A 21688-nucleotide genomic window follows, 5' to 3' on the forward strand; every position below is an offset into this window, starting at 1 on the left:
TTTAGTGGGCAAAGGTTTGGGCTTGGCATTAAAGGACCTGAGCTGGGGCCCCAGCTCAGTCACTAACCCCAGTGTCCTTGGCAGGACTGTCACCCTGGAGATGTTGTTAAGGGTCAGAGCGTTTCTGCCAGCATGTAACATGATGCAGCAAGGCACTGAGCGCCTTCTCGAACTGGGTGGTACTAAACACACACCCACAGGGAGGAAGAGGATCTTATGACTGTTTTTGTCATAAGAGAAGCCCTTAAGAGAAGCCTACTATTATGATCTAAATGTCTATGTCTCCCCCATATTCTTACGTTGAAGCCCTATCCTTGGAGTGCCTGTCATTGGAGATGGAGCCTCTAAGGAGGTAATTAAGGTTCATGAGGTCATAAGTGTGGGCCCTGATTCCATAGGTTCAGTGTCTCTCAAGGTGCATGGAGGAAAGGCCACAGGAGGACACAGTGAGAAGGTGGCTGTCTACAGGCTAGGCAGACAGCTCTGCCCAGAAACAGAATTGGCCAGAACCTCGATCACAGACTTCCAGCTTCCAAACTGTGAGAAAAAACCTTCTTTTGGTCAAGCCATCTAGTCTGTGGTATTTTGTTTCGGCAGCCCAGCAAACTCATGTACCTGCTGGCCAACCAAACCAGAGTAAATCTGAATCTCTTTGGGTCTCAGCTTCCTCTGCACATTGGAGACTGCACTGAATGGCATGCAGAGCCTCTTATCAGTTGAACGCCCTGTAATTTTAAGATTTATGAATGAATGGCCTCCATCTGCTCTCCTTTCCCCGCAGCTGCCCCATGCCATCCCATTTACCCAAAAAGGAAATCTCACCACATTCATCAATGAGAGCTCCAATTCTGTTTGTGCATCTCCACGGCTGTGCCCTGGAGCCCATTCATAGGAGCATCATTCATTAGTGATCAGAGCTTTGGGGCAGAGTCCACCATCATTAGCACTAATTAGGGCTTGGTCTCCCAACTGCTGCATTATGATGCCCTTTTCCAGTCCAGCCTGAGGCATCACAGCCCACAAAAGGCCCTTTTTGGTCCAGGCTCCTCGTATTGACAAAAGGCTCAGTTGACAAAAGGCTCAGTCCATTCAAATGAGCCAAGCCCAGTGTGGGACTGTCCAGGAGGGGCCAGGGGAGCTCACAGATGCCTGTGTTCCACCAGGGGTTTAAATTGTCCCAGCCGTCTCTACAAGGTTTCGGCACGCTTTTAAGGGTGATGACTGATTGAGTACCCCAATGCCCCCTGAAATTACCTGGAAGTTGGGGTTGGGGTTGGGATATGGCAGCCAGGCGGAGCGTGAGTTCTCCTGGTACTTGAAGGGACCGTTAAAGGCCTGCGAGATGGCGCTCAGGTTGAAGACGCACACGGCAGATGCAGCGATGCTGTTCCTGGGACCGAGGAAGAGCAAGAAGAGGAATGTCAGAAAGTCCCGCAGACATATAGATCAATGGAATAGAATAGAGAACCCAGAAATCAACCCAAACCACTATGCCCAATTAATATTTGACAAAGGAGGCAAGAGCATACAATGGATTCAAGACAGTCTCTTCAATAAATGGTGTTGGAAAAATTGGACAGATACATGCAAAAAGATGAAACTAGACCACCAACTCACACCATACACAAAAATAAACTCAAAATGGATAAAGGACTTAAATGTAAGACGGGAAACCATAAAAATACTAGAGGAATCCACAGGCAACGAAATCACAAACATATGCCGAAGGAATTTCTTCTCTGATACTGCTCCTAGGGCAATGGAAACTAAAAAGAAAATAAACAAATGGGACTACATCAAAATAAAAAGCTTTTTCACAGCAAAGGAAACCATCAACAAAACAACAAGAAAGCCCACTGCATGGGAGAACATATTTGCCAATGATATCACCGATAAGGGTTTAATCTCCAACATTTACAGGGAACTCATGCAACTTAACAAAAGGAAGATAAACAATCCAAACAAAAAATGGGCAACAGACCTAAATAGACACTTTTCAAAAGAGGACATACAGAAGGTCGAAAGACATATGAAAACATGCTCAAAGTCACTAATCATACGAGAGATGCAAATCAAAATGACAATGCGGTATCATTTCACACCTGTCAGAATGGCTATCATCAACAAATCAACAAACAACAAGTGTTGGAGAGGATGTGGAGAAAAAGGTACCCTTCTGCACTGCTGGTGGGAATGCAGACTGGTGCAGCCACTGTGGAGAACAGTATGGAGTTTCTTCAAAAAACTAAAAATGGAACTCCCATTTGACACAGTGATTCCACTTCTAGGAATATATCCCAAGAAGCCAGAAACACCAATCAAAAAGGATATATGCACCCCTATGTTCGTAGCAGCACAATTCACCATAGCTAAGATTTGGAAACAGCCTAAGTGTCCATCAGCAGATGAGTGGATTAAAAAACTGTGGTACATCTACACAATGGAATACTATGCTGCGGTAAAAAAGAAGGAACTCTTGCCATTTGCAACAGCATGGATGGAACTGGAGAGCATTATGCTAAGTGAAATAAGCCAGTCAGAGAAAGATAAATACCACATGATCTCACTAATTTGTGGAATATAGAGAACAACATAGACTGATGAACAAGGACAGATCCAAAGACAGAGAAACAGCGATCAGACTATCAATCCCCAGAGGGAAAGTAGGGGAGGGAGGGGGTAAGGGGGAGAGATCAACCAAAGGACTTGTATGCATGCATATAAGCCAAACCAATGGACATGGACAACAGGGGGATGAGAGCATGAGTTGGGGGCGGGGGGGGGGGGTGGTGGTGCGGGGAGGTTGGGGGTTAATGGGGAATGAGGACACATTTGTAATACCTTAACCAATAAAGAAATTTAAAAAAAATATTTTAAAAATTGCCTAGCAAAAAAAAAAAAAAAAAAGAAAGACCCGCAGAAACCGCTGTCTTCCGGAAGACGCTAGGTCACTGCCCAGGGGAAGTACCTTCTAGAGAATCTCAAGGTCCCAGCCTCTTACACACCCTCAGGATGAAGTGGGGGCCATGATGGTGCACTCTGTGATTTCTTTGTGGAAGATCAAACATTTCAGCATATAAACAGGGTTATTTAGCAGTCATGGCACTTGTAATCCCGCCGGGTAGGATTAATTCACTCAGCCACAACCGAGTGACAAGGATTTTGAAGAGCTCTATGTTATGCCTTTTAAATTCTGGAGGAAAAAGACTATATTCTCTACCAGTGGAGACGCCTCCCAGCATCTAGCATGGCCCCTTCCCCCTGGTCATCTGGTGACTTTAGCGGGCAGTGGGCCAAGCCAGTGCTTCTTTTTTTTTTTAACCCCCAGACATTTGTGTTTATTTGTAAACCTTGCAAAAAGAATCAACTAAAAGCATTTTGCAGAAAGTTCCTGACAGACACCCTTCATGTATTTGTTAATAATTTAAAAAGGGCCAGAGAGAAAAAATTTGAGAATGCACTGACATCTTGAAGCCATAACTTAGACTCCAAGCTCTGTAGAGACGCATACCTGCTGGCCCTCAGAAATTCATGACCTTCTACTAGCGAGGAAACAGCAAGATAGTTTTTGGCTAAATAGATCTGCATTTGAGCTCAGCTTTGGTTTTAAATTTTCTTGTTAAGAGTCTTAGCCAATATAAGTCGATTTAGCAATTATTTTTTTCTGAATCAAAAGAAATTCCAGAGGAACTCCACAACAGAAATATCTGCCTTCCTTCCACTTGGTTTTTTGACATACACAGACTAGTTACCAGACACCATTTGAGAGCCTTTACCAATTCCAATTCACTTAGTTGTCCTAAAGTAAGGGACCATCACTGATAAGAAAAACTGGGCAGTTTGGCTGACACACCTGCTCAAAGGCACCAGCTACTGAATGAGGGTAAGATCAAGGCTGAGACGTAAGATGGAGGAAAAGTGGGATACACTGTGGGAATATAGATGATATATTGGAAAGTTGTTCCCAAGACCCAGTGAGAATAAATATTCGATAGAGAAAGGAAAGATCTAGAAATTCTGCCTCTGCTAGTATAGAAGCTATATATCGGCTGATTTCCAACATGATGGGTGTTTACAACACAAAACAAATAATAGTCTGAAACTTATTTTTGTGAGTACCTATATTGATCACTTACCATCTTGGAATGGCCTAGGCACAGTACATATCTAACTTTTTAAATTGTTCATTTGAGACCAGAGCCAGGGGAATGAACAGCTAACGAAGCCAAGTTCCCATTGTGTATAAAATTGATGTCAACTGAACAACGGAACATTCATCTTGTGCAGCCTACACTATTTCTTTAAAAAGGTTTTGGAAAGCAAATCAACTTCAGAAACTATAAATTGATTTTTTAAAAGAAACTTATCACGGAGGAAAATAACTCTGGGGTTGAAAGCCAGATTTACAATAAAGATGTTCATGGTGGGGTGGCGTTGAGTAGGGAGCCATTCATTGTAGTCTTATTTTTCTCACTTCATGTCAGAATGAAGTCACTTCATGGAGTCAATGCTTTTATCAAGTGGATGCTAACACTTCAGCTCAGCAATGGAAAGATCAGGAGGGAATGATCAACAGAAAAAGTAAAATTCAGATTCATGGGCAGAAGAGATGAAAAAGTAAAAAGACTTAGAGGCCCAAGAGAAGTCATAGGGGGATGGACTATCCCAGATTACTGAGAACTGAGAGGTTTTCCAGGATGCAGGGCTCTCCCCAACTCCAAAATCAGGACAATTCCAGACAAACCCAAGTGGCTGGTCATCCCACCCCATTTATCAGCACTTTCAACCCATCCTGATTCAGAACGTTTATGTTGGCTATAAATATTGGGCTATTGTACAAACTGTTAGGTTAACAGTTTAAAATTTCAAAGGTGATCCAAACAGAATCCAGGCTGTGGAATCCTCCTGCTCACTGCCAACAATGTGATCTGTGATTCCCGGGCTTGGGTGTGATCTTGGTGAGTCTTATCACAGCACATCAGCTGAGAATGGGGTTGTGCTCCAGTCCACCAGATTAGGGTGAATTGAAAGATCAGAAACTTCATACACTTCATCTAGTCCAAACAGTGTCAGTTCTGAAGCTAAGAGTATCTCCCCACAAAATAAAAAGAAATGCTATTTTTTCCCAAGTATTTTAAAAGCATAACCATCATTTTAGAAATGCCTAGGACAGCCATCTTCTAGAACAGTGGCTTCAAATCAACTCTGGGAAAGTAAGAATGTGCACTTCCTACCTGAGCAGCGGTTTAGTCAAGAGTTACATTATCTCAACGACCAGACTTTCCAGACAACAGTGCTTTCATTATGACAAATACATAACATGCAAACAGAAAAACATACACACACATCTAATACATACCAGCACTTCATAAAGTTCTAAGAACACACTGGCAAGTCGGAAAGGACAAATTTAGAGCAGAACAATTGGATGCTACTATTACAATAAGGATAGAGCAAAACCTTTGGATTAGCTGTATTTCCCTAATACCAGTCTCAGAAGTCACAGATCTTAGCACAACATTTAATTCATACTAAAAAAAAAAAATGTTTGGCTGTTATCCCAGTAAAATAAGAAAGATTTCTTTTTAAGACAATGTTTCAACCACAAAGGTCAAAGAACAATAGACTCATTCAGAATGAGTAGAAGAGCAGGGAAAGCAATTATTTCCAGTTACGTACACATTGGTGGTAAAGATGCCGTAGATCAAATCCAGCTCGGGCAGGAAGAAGGTGCCCTGCAGCTCATTGTAGTAGAAGGGCACCTCCCCGGGGCGGGAGCAGTTCAGGCGGGCCTTCATGAAGGTGGTCCAGGTGTCCTCCAGCAGGAACCGCCCCCCCACGTCGTTCTTGCAGACCCGGGCAGCTCTGGAGAACACGGTCTTCCCACAGTCATGCTCCACAGCGTTTTCTCGGAAAAAGAAGTAGGTGAAATTCCCGATGGCATAAGATGACACGAAGTTTGGTTCTGGAAATAATAGGAAAAAAGAAAAGTCTCAACATCGATACGCTATTTCTTTAGGTCTTGCCTGCTCATTATTTCTTCCCAGGAGGCTTGGTTTTGTGTAAACATCTTATAGGATGAATGGGGGGCCCTATGAGCATCTTATTGATCTGTGCTACTGGGTGGAACTCTGTACACAGGTTCTACATGATAAGAAATGACCGTGAACAATTCCACAGGTGAGCTTCCTGAATTAGTGCAGGGTCAAGCGAACATGACAGTAATACCGTAAAAAATGGGCAGTATACTTTAAAGAAATAACCTACCTATTCCTGTATTTGTAGATAATACAAAAGTATATAATCTTACATAATCTTCAGAAAGAGAGAGGAAATAAGGTTAAAAAGATGAAATGTGATTCAGAATACAGGGTGAGGCAAAAGTAGGTTTACAGTTGTGAATATATGAAACACAGAGCTTATTCTTGTATTATTATTTATTATTTTATTACTTTCCATACAAACAACTGTAAACCAAATTTTGCCCCACCCTGTGTAGATGGCTAATATCATGTTTGTATAATAAGACAACAAAATTCTTGAATTTTACTAATATACACACGTGTGCCAGACATAATTTGTATGCTTTTAATAAGGACTTTAAAAATGTTTTTTTTTTACTTTTGAAAACCAAAGCAATAACTGAGACTGTAAGGTTATGTCCTGAATTAGCTTTAGCAATTCCCATCACTATGGTAACCACATTACTGTGAGGATTAACCCTTGTTTTCTTTTTCTGAGTGGCTGGCGCATCCATTTAGAGAAATGCAGTGCACTGAGGCAGAGTCACTGGCCACACCTTTTTGGTCTCATAATCTGCTTAAAAATAGGGATTTTGAAATGACAGAAGTATGACAAAACCTTTAGGAAGTATACAGAGTATCCACTAAAGTTTACATACAACATTGAAAGTGTGTCTTTATAGCTCTGTGTTTAAGCCTATCAATAATGCAGATGATACCCTCTCAGACACAGAAATGCCCTAATAATCATCTTAAAAACCTCTAATAAACAGGTTTGATTCTTATTATTTTCCCTCTTGCTAAGAATTTTTCATTCAATCATCAAGTGTTTGCATTTTATGATGCAATTAGAATAATCTACATATCTAAAAGTCTAATATGCAAATTGTCCCCACCGGAGTTCAAAAGGGAGACTAGAAGTTTGATCACTCGCTATGACATGCACTGACCACCAGGGGGTGGCACAGAATGAAGGAAGGCCCTGGCTGGCACTTGGCAGCCAGGGAAGGGAGGCCCCAGCCGGCAGCTGGAAGGCCCCGATCAACCATGATCAGCCCTGATCCCCAACCAGGCCTAGGGACCCTACCTGTGCATGAATTTCGTGCACCGGGCCTCTAGTATAGCAATAACTTCTGATGTTCAAAATTAATGGAAAGTTACACACAACTACTATCCACAAGAACACATTTCAGACTAGTTACCTGAAATGGGGGTAACTAATAACAATTCAATTGGCCTTGTACTTTGTCAGATTGCACCAATAGGCAGGTTATCGGCAGGACAACTACAAATATGGTTGGCTACAACATGACCCATTAATGTTAAGAGTAAGACACACAACAGGCTCACCTCAGATCTGAAATGTAGGCACTGATTTGGAGGCTGGCGTGAAGGTGGCACTGAGCACTCCACTATGCTCTCCAGAAAGACTGTAGCTAGTTTTAATCAAGGCATACATTCTCTGTCCTCACAAAGTATTTAAATTTAATTAAATCTTACATTCTACAAATGTAGAAAATATTCTAAATTGCATATGTAATGTGATTTCTCTTCAGTCCATTATGTTTTTCTTAAGTCATTTAAGAATAGCAAGTGATAAAAGAGAATTCTATAAGAAATGATTTTAACTTATATACCGCCAAACATACTATTAGATAACTGTTGCCTTAAACCTGGATATTTAAAATATATATATTTACTGTAACAACATGCCTTTATATCCTGGAGAGAGGCTCACAAAACAGGAGACTGCATACCTCTAACTGGTGTTTGTTGGCACATAAAGCAAAATGTTGGGGGAAATTTTGAAACCATGTTCACTATGAGTCTCCAAAAGAGAAGTACCTCTGAAGCAGATCCCCAAAGCCAAGATACAGGACAAGTACAAATTATATTTGTCTCATAAAGGAAATAATAGGCTAAATCATTTCAGAAGAGGTCCTGCACCCTGGCTCCTATAACCAGGCTACAATTTGATCATTGCAAGAAACACAAACAAAAAGCCATCATCATCTTCAATAACAACAACAACCCTTATCTAAAAAAGAGACAGCAAAGAAAGATGGTCCAAGACTAGATATGTCTAGCTCAGGATGACAGTAACCAGTACATGTGGATAAGGCATGAGGCAGAGACCACAAGCTATATCATACACTCTCCCAACCACTGTCTTCTGCTACTAACCTGGGGACAAGTAGCATGAAAACTACATAGTAAATATCTCTGGTATGTAGGAAAGTGAAAAGCTACAAAGATAAAGGGATTGGTCATGGTATCTTCCAGCTCAAGGTCAGGTGTATGATTTAACAGTATCTGTGGTGTGTTGCTGCTGCCCTGCCAGGCTCTGAGCTCAGAGCCCCCATTCATATGCTCATTAAACTCACAGGAATCATAGAGGTAAAATGCTGGACCATTCTTCCTGTTTCATAGATGAAGACACTAAAGCCCAGAGGTTTAATAATCTTTCCAAGTTCATACAATAGCAATGGGGGGCAGGGCAGAGGTGATGTCCTGAATCCAGAGAGTCTGACCTCATGCCTATACACTTATCTTTACCCTATACTCAAAAACATAAAGGGCTGCACAAGAACAATTTATTGTGTTAACAATATTCACGAAGAGGATTTGGAATGCTGAACAATGCTTTAGAAACCCAAGTGTGGAGCAGGCTGACACAGGATTAAGAAGAAGAGGGTATCACAACCAACTAGATGGGATGATAAATGTCCAGATGAAACCTGACTCAGCAGCTAATAGAAACATGCGGAACAACACAGAAAGAGGAAAAAGCAGAAGAAGACGCCAACAATCCAAGCAAGGGCTTATAAATAAGAATCTCATTGGGAAGTGATCGCCCCAACCCCAGAGATGGCTTTCCACATGGCGCCTACCGTAGCCCCAGGGTGCCCAGGGGTGACTGTGGGGCGTCCATGTCATGCTCCCTGTCCACTCCACTATACCATCCCAGTCAGGATTCTCATGTCAGGAGGATACAGTCATGTGAAGCAGACTGGCCCACAGCTTCCTCTTTCCACAGAGAATCCCTCATCTCTCTCCAAACTACCCTGAACCAATTTTACAACAAGGTGACAAAGCACATTTTACATAGACATGCTCAAACACAATCTCCTGCTGAGAAAACAGGGGAGAGAGTGTGTTTGGTGTGCAGTGTATGCTTAGTTCACCGCACAGGTCATTTTAGGGACTGAACTACATGTGGACACACACCCTGCCATCCTGCAGTGGTCCTGGATGCTGGCAGCTCGCTGACTGAGTGACCTGCTGCAAAGTCAGGCAGCTCCATGTCTTGGAAAGCAGAATCTTTTGAAACTCAGCCCACATCCTATTGCTTTTCCAAAGACAGCAAAAAAAGCAGGAATAATTGTTCAACAGGCAGCCAAGTGTCTCTTGCAGTTACAGATATAAATCTGGAGATCTGGAGGTAGGGGATGTTTGTGTCTCATCAGGCAGGATAATAAGATGCACATTGTTTCTCTTGCATTATTCAAGCTCTGTCTCTGGTTAAAATGCAATTCACCACCAACCAGTATCTGTCATTCCCGAGTGAACTAAACAAGTCATAAATCAGGCACTGAGCGATTACCTACAAGGAATGTCACTGCATGAATGACAGATCAGAGGGGTCCTTTATTCATTATTGTTATTATTAGAACTATAAAGGAATAAGAGGTGTGATGCTAATTCAAAATAAAAACAAACATGAGTATATGCCAGCTTATTATAAATATATGCACAAAGCTGTTTAATCTCGTTTGTAAAACATGTCGAGTGATGGTTACAGTATTCTGATAAGTATATCATGTTATCATACGAATCATGTTTCGTGATACAAGAACTTTGATTTCACACCTTTACTTACATAAGAGTAACCAAGTAGAAATGAATACTGACAGAAGATCCACAATATAAGTGAACGTGGGAAAAACCAAAGCATCAACATTGTTGAGAAGATTTTGACCACGTAAAACCAACAGATGCTGAATATCCAAACGCACCCTTTTATTCTATACTAGTAGCCCTGCTCACGAATCCGTGCGCCAGTAGGTCGCTGCCGCCCTCCTATAGCTCTCTGCCCGCTTCCCCGCCCTCCTGTAGCTCCCCCTCCCCCCTTCCCCCCATAGCTTGCTGCCCTGCCCCCTCCTGTAGCTCTCAGCAGCCTGCTTGAACCTCACTGGCCCACCCTCCCACTGATCTGTGATCTGGTTGTGACACACTTGGTCATTATGTCTCGTGTAATGGCTAATTAGCATATTCCTCTCTTATTATATAGGATTCTTTCCATTCCAATGCCCACAGCATCAGCCTGGGGGTGCACCAGGTCCAATGGTTCAATGGCAGGACTGACCAGGTCACTGGTAGGCTCTTGATAGAGACCTATTTGTCTACATTGATGAGAATGGTTATTAAAGACAAAAAGGAATTCCAGTTTTCCAACTCTACAGAAATCTTACTGGAATCAAAATCTATTGTAAATTCTTTTGCAAACAAAGGCCATCTTGTGATATGCTTGCCAAAGGCCGGTTGGCCAATGCCTGGCATGCGACCTGTGCAGGTTGTGGCTCCACCCACCCCAGCCTGAAACCCCAGGCTGGACCACTGACATCCAGAATGCTCCTTCACACTGTATAACGATTCAGGGCATAGATGATCTAATTTGCTATAGGGATTAAAAAGACGACTAGTAAAATTCTAATGAATGGTGGCTATAATTATTATTTCATGGTTTACTCTCGATTCCCCTTTTAACAATTTTTATTTAGTAGAACTTCCCATAATAATAAACATACATATACTAAGCTTAAAGGTGATCAGAAATTAAGGAACATAAATACAGCCACACATGCTGAGTTTTTAAAATAGCAAGCTATGTCATCAAAAGAAACAGAGTTAATGGAAACTATCTCTACACATGACTCATAGTTAGCTAGTGACTTTCTGTTCTCTAATGCTTTGGTGTCAAATCATTCCATCTATATATGCCTAAAGTTCAGACCCTGTCCTATTGTGCACCTTGCGTCCCTTGTCACAGCTACATGAAAATGTACTGCAGAGGCTAACAAAGTAAACCTAATTTCATCTAGGTATCTATGATGAGGGGATAATTAAACTAAAATTCAATTACATGAAGTACAATGCGGTAATGTGGTTTAAAAGCCATTAATGTATTTAAGTTCCTTCCCTAATATTTCTAGTACTGGATAGATATACAGACAAACATACGTGTGTGTGTGTGTGTATGTGTGTGTGTGTGTGTCTGTGAACAACATACAGACATAAAGCATAGAAGTGTATGAATATATGGCTCAATACTTCCACCTACTGGCTGTATGAACTTAGTCAAGTTATTTAACAGCATAAATTCCCAGTTTCCTCCTTTTGAGGATGGTGGAAACAATGGCCAACATGCAGTAGCACTGACAGAATGAAAGGTAGCACATGCCAAGTGCCTGACACTTGATTGCTATTCATCAAAATATAGAATATGTATTTATTTAAATATATAAAATAATTTATAAATAAATATATACATTAATTATATATATATAAATTAACATAAACATAGACATTGGTAAACACATCACCAGTATTTACTATACTAGAGGCCCGGTGCACAACTTCCTGCATAGGTGGGGTTGGGGGGGGGAGGGGACACGGGAGGTTGGCCAGAATCCCCGCACCTGATCAGGGTTGGGGGCGCCGATCTGGCCAGGCCGGCCAGGGGGAGGGGCCACGGGCAGTTGGCCGGCTGGCCCCACCCCCAATCGGGGTGGGGAGGCCCATCAGGGTCCCCATCGGGCCAGTTGTCCACCACAGTGCACGTCATAGCAACCGCTCATTCCGATCGCTCTGGTCACTTGGCTTTTATTTATATAGATGCCAAATGAGGATCAGTGTTCCATTCAGCAGATCTGGAACCAAACAGGTGAAGGGGCTGTGCTATGGACAGAGACTTGATGCCAAACAGAATGTTCCCATGTCACCAGGAGCTCACTGACCACCCACTGTGCAGACTGTCCTAGGCACTGGGTATTCTATGATAAAGTGACAGACATGACCAGTGCCCTCAAGGACGATGTGAGCAGACAAATAAGACACCGACCAACAAGAAATCATGATGATGATGAGGATAACATGGGCCAAGGGGAGAAAGGTGGACTTGAGAATCAGAAAGGCGGGGATCAGGGAAAGGGCAGATATGAGATTGGGAAGGGGCCACCAGGCCAAAGAACTGGAGAAAGAGCAACCTGAGAAAAGACCCAAAGGGTAGCCAGGCATGGATCAAAGCCAGTGTCGGAACAGAAGAAATCAATGGGATGGGAGTTAGGGGGCCTAGTCCAGCCACGCATAGCAAGGAGCTTGAATTTCCACCGCCACAGGAGAGATAAAGAAGAGCTTTAGAGAAAATTGTATGATCCAAAAACCTGTGTGTGTGGTGGTGGTGATGCTGGTGGGTAGGTAAAGGGGGAAGGGGTCACCCCAAGCATGTCCTTAATGGTCATTGACACAGCAAAGTGACACAGCCTTGGATCCCAAATCCTTCTCTCTCTGAGCCCCTGGCAGAAGGACTAGAAACATGCTTCCAGGAAACCTGATTCCTTCCCTTTTTAAGGGGAATAGCCCTGTTGAAATGAGTGATTTACATGGATTTGCTGATTCGAGTAGGAGTGACTGGACCACCCAGACTTGCTGTCTCCCTAAATGAGAACTGCACCTCTGTATAAGCATAGCGCGCATCCTAGGAGCCCAAAACTCTCACCCAGAATTCTCCTTCTCTTTATGTCTGTAGGAGCTTCATTAACTGGCTCTTTGTCTAAATGTTCTAGCTCAAAGGAACACAGATACCCTTGTCCATTCTGCTCTCTCACCCCAGTGCAAGCACAAAGCCCCGGCAGCCCTTCCATTCTCCTGTAAGATTCTACCATACCACACTTTTCCCGGCTCAATTAGTTATAAGTGATTTCACAACCAGGTATTTCTGAACATTTTGCAAACATGAAAAGTTTCTAATTACCATGTTCATTTTTTCCTGATTATATTTTTAATACATGGGTTCATTTCTTTAAAGAACTAATAATTTAAACCTGTAGAATCATAATTCAAAACTTAGGGAGTTTTTTCATTAGGAAATTAAAAATTTAAATTAACTTGAATTCAAATATTTTAGAAATGTTTAATGCCTATAAAGTATTTTTAAAAGACTAAGAGGGAAAAAAGATTTATCTGAAAGAAGATACTGGGCTGCACCATTATACAGTTAGAATAAGTAAACTTGTATGTGGGCTTGGTCTTTGTCTATTAGGGGATCTGAGCCACGCCAAGACAGAAGACAAAACACAGAAAATGAACTGCCCAATATGTGGCAGTGGATGAGAAATTGTGAGAGGTCACTGACGGAGAAAAAATAAAGTTTAATGGAATACTCTGGAGACAAATTTACTGAAACACATAGAACTGAATTATCTTATAAAAGGATGGCAGTAGGATTTATGGGCCAAATTGTAACACTTTTGAGAGGAAAGAGCAACATTAATATTCATGCCAGGATGCCAGGAGCCACCCAGGACTGTCACAAGGAAGCTGCAGTGAGAATGAAGCCATTTTCCTGAGTGGTTACAGAAGTACTAGTAAATTTCTACACAATATATCGTATTCTCTGTAATGGGGCATGTCTTCTTTGTGTGGATTTATTTTTGGGGGGTAGGATGCAAGTCTGCATAAGACTTAGTATATATGGTTGGTGCCTTTGGCCTCATAATATCTTGGTGGGGGACGGAAGTTCTCATTTATCCATTCTCTTTTGAAATGTGCAAATTGAAATTCCAAATGACTTACTGGCAAATATAAAGACTTTGTCACAAGCCTGAGGGGATGCTGAGGCTCCCAAGTTGCAGGCATTCAGTGCTGGATGACCAAGACAGAGCAGGACGCTACTTTCAGCCAGCACCACACGAATCGATGCCTTCGCATCACTTACATTTGTGCCCATAAAAGCTATGTTAAATTAGCCCACAGGCTCTTCTGTTTTGGGTTGAATAATCCCAGTTTATTCTACCTCCTTGTATAAGCTTGCATAAGAAAATTCTTTCAACCATTTCCAAAGTTTCTATCTTCCTCTTCCACCTCAGCTTGGGCATAAAAACTTATGCACAAGGAGAGAGTGATGGAGGCGAGTTAGGAGGTTAAAGAACTAATAAGCATTAGTTCCTAGGATGCTGACTAAACAAAGGGGAGTCCAGGAGCACACAGAGGGGCAAGGATTCAAGGAGTGGGACCTGTTTTCAAATCCTAGCTCAGGTGTGCCCTGTTTCAGGTGGCTAATCCCTCTAACCACAGCTTGCTCATCTGTAAAATAAGGACGACGCCATCTCCTGTGGAAGGTTGTGTGAAGGATTACAGACAGCATGTATATGGAGTCTCCCAGGCACCTGGCAAATTATAAACAGCCATGTGACTCCCCTTGAACCTGGAGTAATAATTGGAGGTTAGAGAGACGCCAACAGGTGCACGCTCAGGCCAATGGTATGCATGAAGATAATTTATTTAAAATCCTTTCTGACCCTATGATGAAAATCAGATTTGGCTTACAACACAATTTTCAAATGCATCCATCCCTGATAAGATGGACAACCTGCCCATGCCCTCTGATGGGTTGGACGAAGGCTGAAAGTTAGAAAAAAACAGCTCATCGTGCTGGGTTGCATGTCACAGGATGTAGCTCAGCATGCTATAGGTCCAAGACTCATCACTCAGCAAGTTTAACCTCCATGAGTTAGGTGTCAGACTTTAGCCTTGCAGCTGCAGGACTAAAAAGCTCCCACCACTTATGACAAAGATGCTTGTTTGGTAAAATACAAAACTTGGCTGCTGACTATGCAACCTTATTTTAGTTCTGGTTTTCCCAAGCTGCTTTTCTTTGGTAAATACGGTACTTAAGCTTTCCTACACAAACACAGTGGAGTCCCAAGCCCCACTTGTCTGTGTTTTCGCTTGTTCTGAGAACTCTGCTTTCATTGATGAATTTACTGCTAGAGCAAATATCATCTGTCCAGAAAGTGCCTCACAGGCAATTCAGGAAAGGAACTGCATAGCCTCTGCCTAAAGGGCTCCCACCAACCCCAGGACAGAGCCCAACAGGGTCACCCAACCTGGCCATGCCTGGATCACTGAAGGGCAGGGTCTATCGCCTGCTCCACAAAGCCCATGACCTCATAAGCAGAAACAATTTCTCTTGGCATTAAGCACAGAGGGGATTTTTCTCTCTTCAAATGAATTACCTTTAATCATTAGTAGGTTAATCATTATCTTTTAAAGACTATTTAATGAGTAGATAAGATTAAAGTATTTCAAACCAACAGAATTTGAGATTGTTACAGTAAGAGTTTCCTTAACTAAAAGCATAGTAGCTCATAAAAAGTGACACTATTACCATGAGAACCCTTGTGGATTTCAAGTGTCTTTGCCTCCACATGAGGTCATGGCCAGAATCTCAGAGAATGGAGGAAGCCGTGGGGTTCAGCAGGACAACCCAAGAAAGGCTAACATTTCCAAGAGAGAAGAAAACAAGCAGACTGCCGAGTGTTGATGAGATTATGTCTGCGTACAAGTCCACACTGAGTTATTAAGGCTAATTGATGAATTAGCTTTTCTAAGTTCACACTGAGGTTTTATTCTATGGCAAGCATACAGTTCCCTCAGAACCCACAAACTCAATTTGCACACTATTAATTTAGAAGTGTCATTTTTTTCCCTTTTCATGGGTTTATTTTTTCCCCCAATTTGATTGCCAATTTCTTAAAAGGCAAGTTTTACAGCTTCTCTATTTTAAGCATCAGCCATTAAACATTTATTATCCTGCCTTACTAGTACAATAATCATTTACTAATGGTTATTAATAATTAGTATTTTAATGCATTAAAGCTGTTAAGGTACTTCTCTAAACACATAAATTTACTTTAAGAGTGGTTTTAGCACAGGGGGAAATCTAATTTTAAAAGTTAGATTCATTACCAAACACTTAAACTCAACGTTTCAAACCTGCAAAACATTATCCAATTGATGGCATTGTTTTTGATAACTGACTGAATAAATAATAGCTGAAAATAGGAGTACAAGTAAGATGGCAAAAGGAAGATTTTTAAATCTTTAGAACTGACTTAGTTAAAAACATACAAATCTTTTTTGGGGGTGGGGGGTTTTACAACTAATACAACATGTTCCCTTCATTTAACACCATCATTCATATTTCTGCTTCTTATCTGCGGGCCTGCTATGATCCCCGAATGGAAAGCTGTGGAGGATTAAAAGCCTAGGCCATTTCCTCTCTAGCCCTCTCTAGAAAAAGTTTGTTGGTCCCGAGAAAGTGGGAAGAGCCAGTGGCACTGCAATATTTAAGAGGCTGGAGCAGAGAGAGCCAGGAGTCTGCAGTGAGGACACTGAGGCGAAGGGAGGCCAGTGGGCAAGGCTGTGGCTTTCCCTGCAGGGAAATGCAGCTCTGGTAGATTTTGATGAGGAAAGTGACCAAGAGCTCCAGTACAGTGGGGTAAGTACAACCAAGAGCAGATGAAAGACCCAACTAAGTCTGCGGGAAACTGAAACTTAAGCTGAAGTAAAGAAGAGCTGATAGGAGGGAGTAGGCAAAATCAAGGGACATGAGTACAGCATCAATGCCATGTGCACAGGACCACGGTGAGGAAGGCCTGGTGTATCCAGGGAACAGCACACTTCTTCTCTAGAGCACCAAGGGTGTACGTGGGAATGTGGCTGGAGTCAGGGCTGAAAACACAGGCAGAGCAGATCACACAGACTGGGAAAGAGGAGCAGGTAAACCTGAGGAAGGTGTCCATAGCCAGCCCTGTCCTTCCTCTCTATGCCAGCTGTTACTGACAGCTGATGGCATGTCCTGCCACCCGGGTCATGTGGCACAGGTGCAGTGGTGCAGGTGGGATGGGACACCTTCTCAATGGTGTAAAGCCGTAGTGGTATAATAAAAATGTGTGCCTGGAACTTGAGCATTAAATCTGAAGGACTCAACATGCTCAAGGACGGCTGTTTGAATGGTACCAGGTATTTATGTTGGCTTCTAGGAGGTGTGGTGGGAAGATTAGAGGCTTGGCAGGTCTTTACTCTGGGTTTGCTGTGTCCTGGCAGGACATCACCCTGGACAGACCAATGCCACCATTTGCCTGAAGGTTGGCCCTGAAGTTCTGGGGTCCTGGGAGTCTGAAGTTGCCAATGGGCCTGCCGTGCTCTCTACATGCCCTAAGTCCTGAAGAGACATTTTTTTTGTCACTGTGCTTGAGCCAAGCCTGAACTGTAGCCCTTTGAGAGAGTAACTCAAACACAGAATGGGAGGGAGGAGATCCACTCCAGAATGCTGCCTAAGAGACAGAAACCATTCCCCAGAGGCCATGGGGCCAGGAGGGATGCAGAGTGCAGAGAGCAGCAGTTTAAGGAAATGTATTGCATCCTGGCGCTCTGGAAAACAGGAAGAGGAGAGGAGTAAACCAGCTTTGCCTTGGACTAAGGGGACCAACAACCACATAGTCTTGACATCCCTGGAAACAAGGAAACACCATTGTTTGCTCAGAGTGAAGGTGATACAGCTGGGATAGGAGACTGAGGATGGGCAGGGGACTCACCCACAGCACAGAAAGGAAGATCACTATCATCATCAGAAAATGAGAGGCTGCCATTTAAGATTTCAGTACTGTTATAGGTTGAATTGTATACCCTACCAAAAAATATATGTTGAAGTCCAAACCCCCAGTATATTAAATATGTAAATGGGGTGATTTCAGATATAATTCATTAATATGAGGTTATATTGGAGAAGGTGGGCCCCTAATCCAATAGGGCTGTTCTTATATGACAATGACCACGTGAGGAACTTCCTAGACATGGCAGAACTAAGGCTGCTTGCTTTAGCTTGTTTGAGTTTCTTTATTTGTTCTTGTCTCATTTAAGAAAGAAGAAATCTGAGCATTTTTATAAAAAGAGAGTGATCACCATTAGAGAGGAAGACATTTAAGGCCATGGCAAAAAAAAGAAGGGATAATAGATAGAGCAACAATCTATTGAAAGAAAATTCCTCCAAAACACACACAGCAGAAAGAACTGAGACAGGACAAATGGTCAAAGAACAGATGGGGTATGTTGTGTGGATTTCAATTAGGCCAGTGATAATAGATGACTCCACACCCAGGCTCAGTGGAGGACGGAGCAGAGCGAAGTGGGGGACAGAGGCCAGAATCTGTCCTGGATGGAGAGTCAATAAAAGCAGAAAAACGGGGCCGGCCAGCAAGGAGCAGAACCAATATCGCAGGATTCAGTCAAAGAAGGAATTGCCCCAGCAGAAAGCAGGAGAGGGAACAAACAGTGAGCGGGCAAGAACTGGCTCCATCTCTGCCCCAGGAGTCAGGGCCTCCCTGGTGTGGCCGGGGGAGGGAGCAAGGAGTGCTGCTCCGTGAGGAAAGCAGAGCCACTGTGAGCTGAGAATCTAAAACTTCCTCTGAACAATAACAGCACACCTGCTGGACTGGGGTGCGCAGTGGGTTAGCTCTCCATGGCTCTTGTTCTACCATCTGACTCTCAAATGGAAAGAATTCCACCCAGAGGGTTAGGAGAATCTCACCATCTGATCAGCCTGTGGGTATCAGAGTCACGTGTAAAGAAGCAGCCAGCGTTTATAACTCATGCTCTGACCTGAATTATTTTTCTAGGATATTCTTAAGGGTATCACTTGAGGGAAAAGAAAGAGACTGTGCTCCTAATTACTTTTTACTTTGCTTTCGGCAAACTCTAATTGCAATGCCTTTGGGTGGGGGAGTTTTGATTTTTAACTGGAAACAGCCTGACTAGTAAAAATCAACAAATGGGCAGAACTTTGAGCTACACAGATGAAAGCTTCAGGGATGAAAGGAGACCTTCCGTAGAGAGTGGATGGGTTCAGATGCAACCAGCTCAACAGAAATAATGTTAATGGAGAGAATCCAGTCACTCTTCATCTGGAAATATCAGTCCATGCTTACCTTTGGAAGTACATAGTCATTCAACTTCCTGGAGAAACGTGATGAGAACATTTCCTTTTCTACAAGGGATTCTTCAAAAGGCAAACTGTGGTGGTTGTTTTGACTATATTATTTGACCAAATACCTGTGTTGTGCTTATATATACACATACACATAAACATTCATAAAAAATAGGTCTAAATAGGTGGTTCTCAATCGCAATTTCTGTTGTCACAACTGGTGGTGGAAGCATGTCATCTAGTGAGTATAGGTCAGGGATGCTGCTAACCATCCTATGATATTCAGGACAACTCCAACCCCACCCAAAAGGTTATATGGCCCAAAGCTTTGATAGTGCTGAGGTTGAGAAGCTCTGCTCTATTTAATTCGTGTGTTCTATCTTTATAGAACTTGAAGGCTCAACATAGTAAATATGATCATGGCAATTTGAAGATTTCATCTTAGCACAAACTCTCAGAAACACTAGGGAATGAACTACATATGGTACACATGTCTATCCACAGCATTGCATTTGTGAGTGTGTGCGTTCACAGTCACACATGAACATACACATAGACGAGGGGATGAGTTTTGGCTGCCTCATCTCAGGACATGGTACAGAGCCAATCTCAATAGTGAGCGGGTAACCAAGTTCTAGCCCAAGATTGAAGGGAAGTCTTATGTGGCTCTTCTCCCACTGTCATATCCAAATGCAGGACCAGAAGTTTCAGCAGTGAGTTAGCCTGAGGACCAACCTGACTGAACAGGCTGTGGATGAAGAGAGACCAGTGACAGCATTGGGGTCCTTATTAACTTTTGAGCCACTGATATAAGTAACTCCAAAGATGTCTACCCTGATTTGATACCTTTCTTTTTAAACTGGTCAAGCTATCTGGAGCTACCAGTAACCATACGCAGTCTTTTACATATTGTCTGAACGTTTCATGAAATGCTAGTAATTTTCTGTTTCAGATCCTATATAATAAAAGGGTAATATGCAAATTGACCCTAACAGCAGAACCACTGGGAATGACTGGTTACTATGACACAATGACCACCAGGGGGCAGACGCTCAATGCAGGAGCTGCCCCCTGGTGGCCAGTGCACTCCCACAGGGGGAGCTCTTCTCAGCCACAAGCCAGGCTGACAGTTGCCAGTACAGCGGTGGTGGCAGGAGCCTCTCCCGCCTCCTCAGCAGCGCTAAGGATGTCCAACTTCAGCTTAGGCCTGCTCCCCACTGGCAAGTGGACATCCCCCGAGGGCTCCCGGGCTGCCAGAGGGATGTCTGACTGCCAGCTTAGGCCCAATCCCCCAGGGAGCAGGCCTAAGCCAGCAGGTGATCATCCCCCGAGGGGTCCCAGACTGCGAGAGGGCACAGGCCGGGCTGAGGGACCCCTCCGAGTGCACAAATTTTTGTGCACCGGGCCTCTAGTATATAATAAAGATGTTAAAGGAAAATGCACATGTGTCTGCAGATATCTTGGACATAACATCACATTTTCTAAATTATAAACAATACTATTAAAAACTAGCCTAAGTTTGATGAATATCAAATGAGTCCTATTCTCATGGTCTACACTGTAGGGACTATCACTGCTCTTTCTATCACCAAAGAGCCACATGATACCCTTCCACATGGAAGTAACAAGCACATTACATTTTGATTTCTTTAGAAGATATGCTTTTCTTTAGAAACTGTGACAGTTTGATTTTGAGCACCATGTAACCAGGCACCATGTAACATGAGATGAGAAACAGGAGTAACTGTAGGACTTACCATTAAGCCACTTGGAGTTGTACTGGGCCGTACGTAGAGGAGGCAAGAGGCCCAGACTTCGGTAAATGGCAGGATCGCGTCCGGGGAAATCCATGGCTGTAGCAGCATATAGCTCCCCGCTGGCTGTGAGGAGAGCCGTGGAATTGTGCTGGGGGCTGTAGGGACAGCGGGCCATGCCGCTGATCACATCATGGATCTCGGTCAGGTTACTCAACTGTGGGTGAGGACAGGAGAGAGAAACTGATTACCCTGGGCGAGCCCTTTAATACTGTTAATGCCTGTACCGCTAGGAAGAATGGGAATCAAGCTTTCTGGGGCTCAGGACAAGACAAGACCAACTTTCACGCTCTGCCCTTGATGAAACTGAGTGCTGTGGGCATGGTTTAAACGTGCACCAATCAATATTTCTCATCATCCCAACAGAGTAACAGAACCTCATGCGAGTGAATGCTCCCAAAATCTGCAGATTGTTGTATGTGGCTTCTATTCATAATGCATGGGGCACTGATATTCTTTCTACTTGAATAAAGACACAGGTTTCAATACAGAAATATAAACCACAATAAAAATTAGGTACAATTTTATCAATATAAGTGTATCAGCATATTATGAATAGCCCAAAATGTGTTCATAGGTAAGGA

The 21688-nt window shown here is 42.9% G+C and overlaps 1 protein-coding gene across 1 annotated transcript in view; it reads right to left on the minus strand.

Annotated features, from left to right (window-relative positions):
• The window catches only part of SEMA5A (semaphorin 5A), a 384818-nt gene that overhangs the window by 89058 nt on the left and 274072 nt on the right, over positions 1–21688 (minus strand). Inside the window, exons 8-10 of the mRNA XM_006095388.3 lie at positions 21048–21261; positions 5680–5965; positions 1255–1390 (exon numbers count right to left, since the gene is read on the minus strand). Coding sequence (XP_006095450.1) covers positions 1255–1390; positions 5680–5965; positions 21048–21261 — 636 coding nt within the window. The remainder of the gene's footprint in view (positions 1–1254; positions 1391–5679; positions 5966–21047; positions 21262–21688) is intronic.

Source organism: Myotis lucifugus, unplaced genomic scaffold (assembly GCF_000147115.1).
Source record: "Myotis lucifugus unplaced genomic scaffold, Myoluc2.0 scaffold_153, whole genome shotgun sequence".
Lineage (NCBI taxonomy): Eukaryota > Metazoa > Chordata > Mammalia > Chiroptera > Vespertilionidae > Myotis > Myotis lucifugus.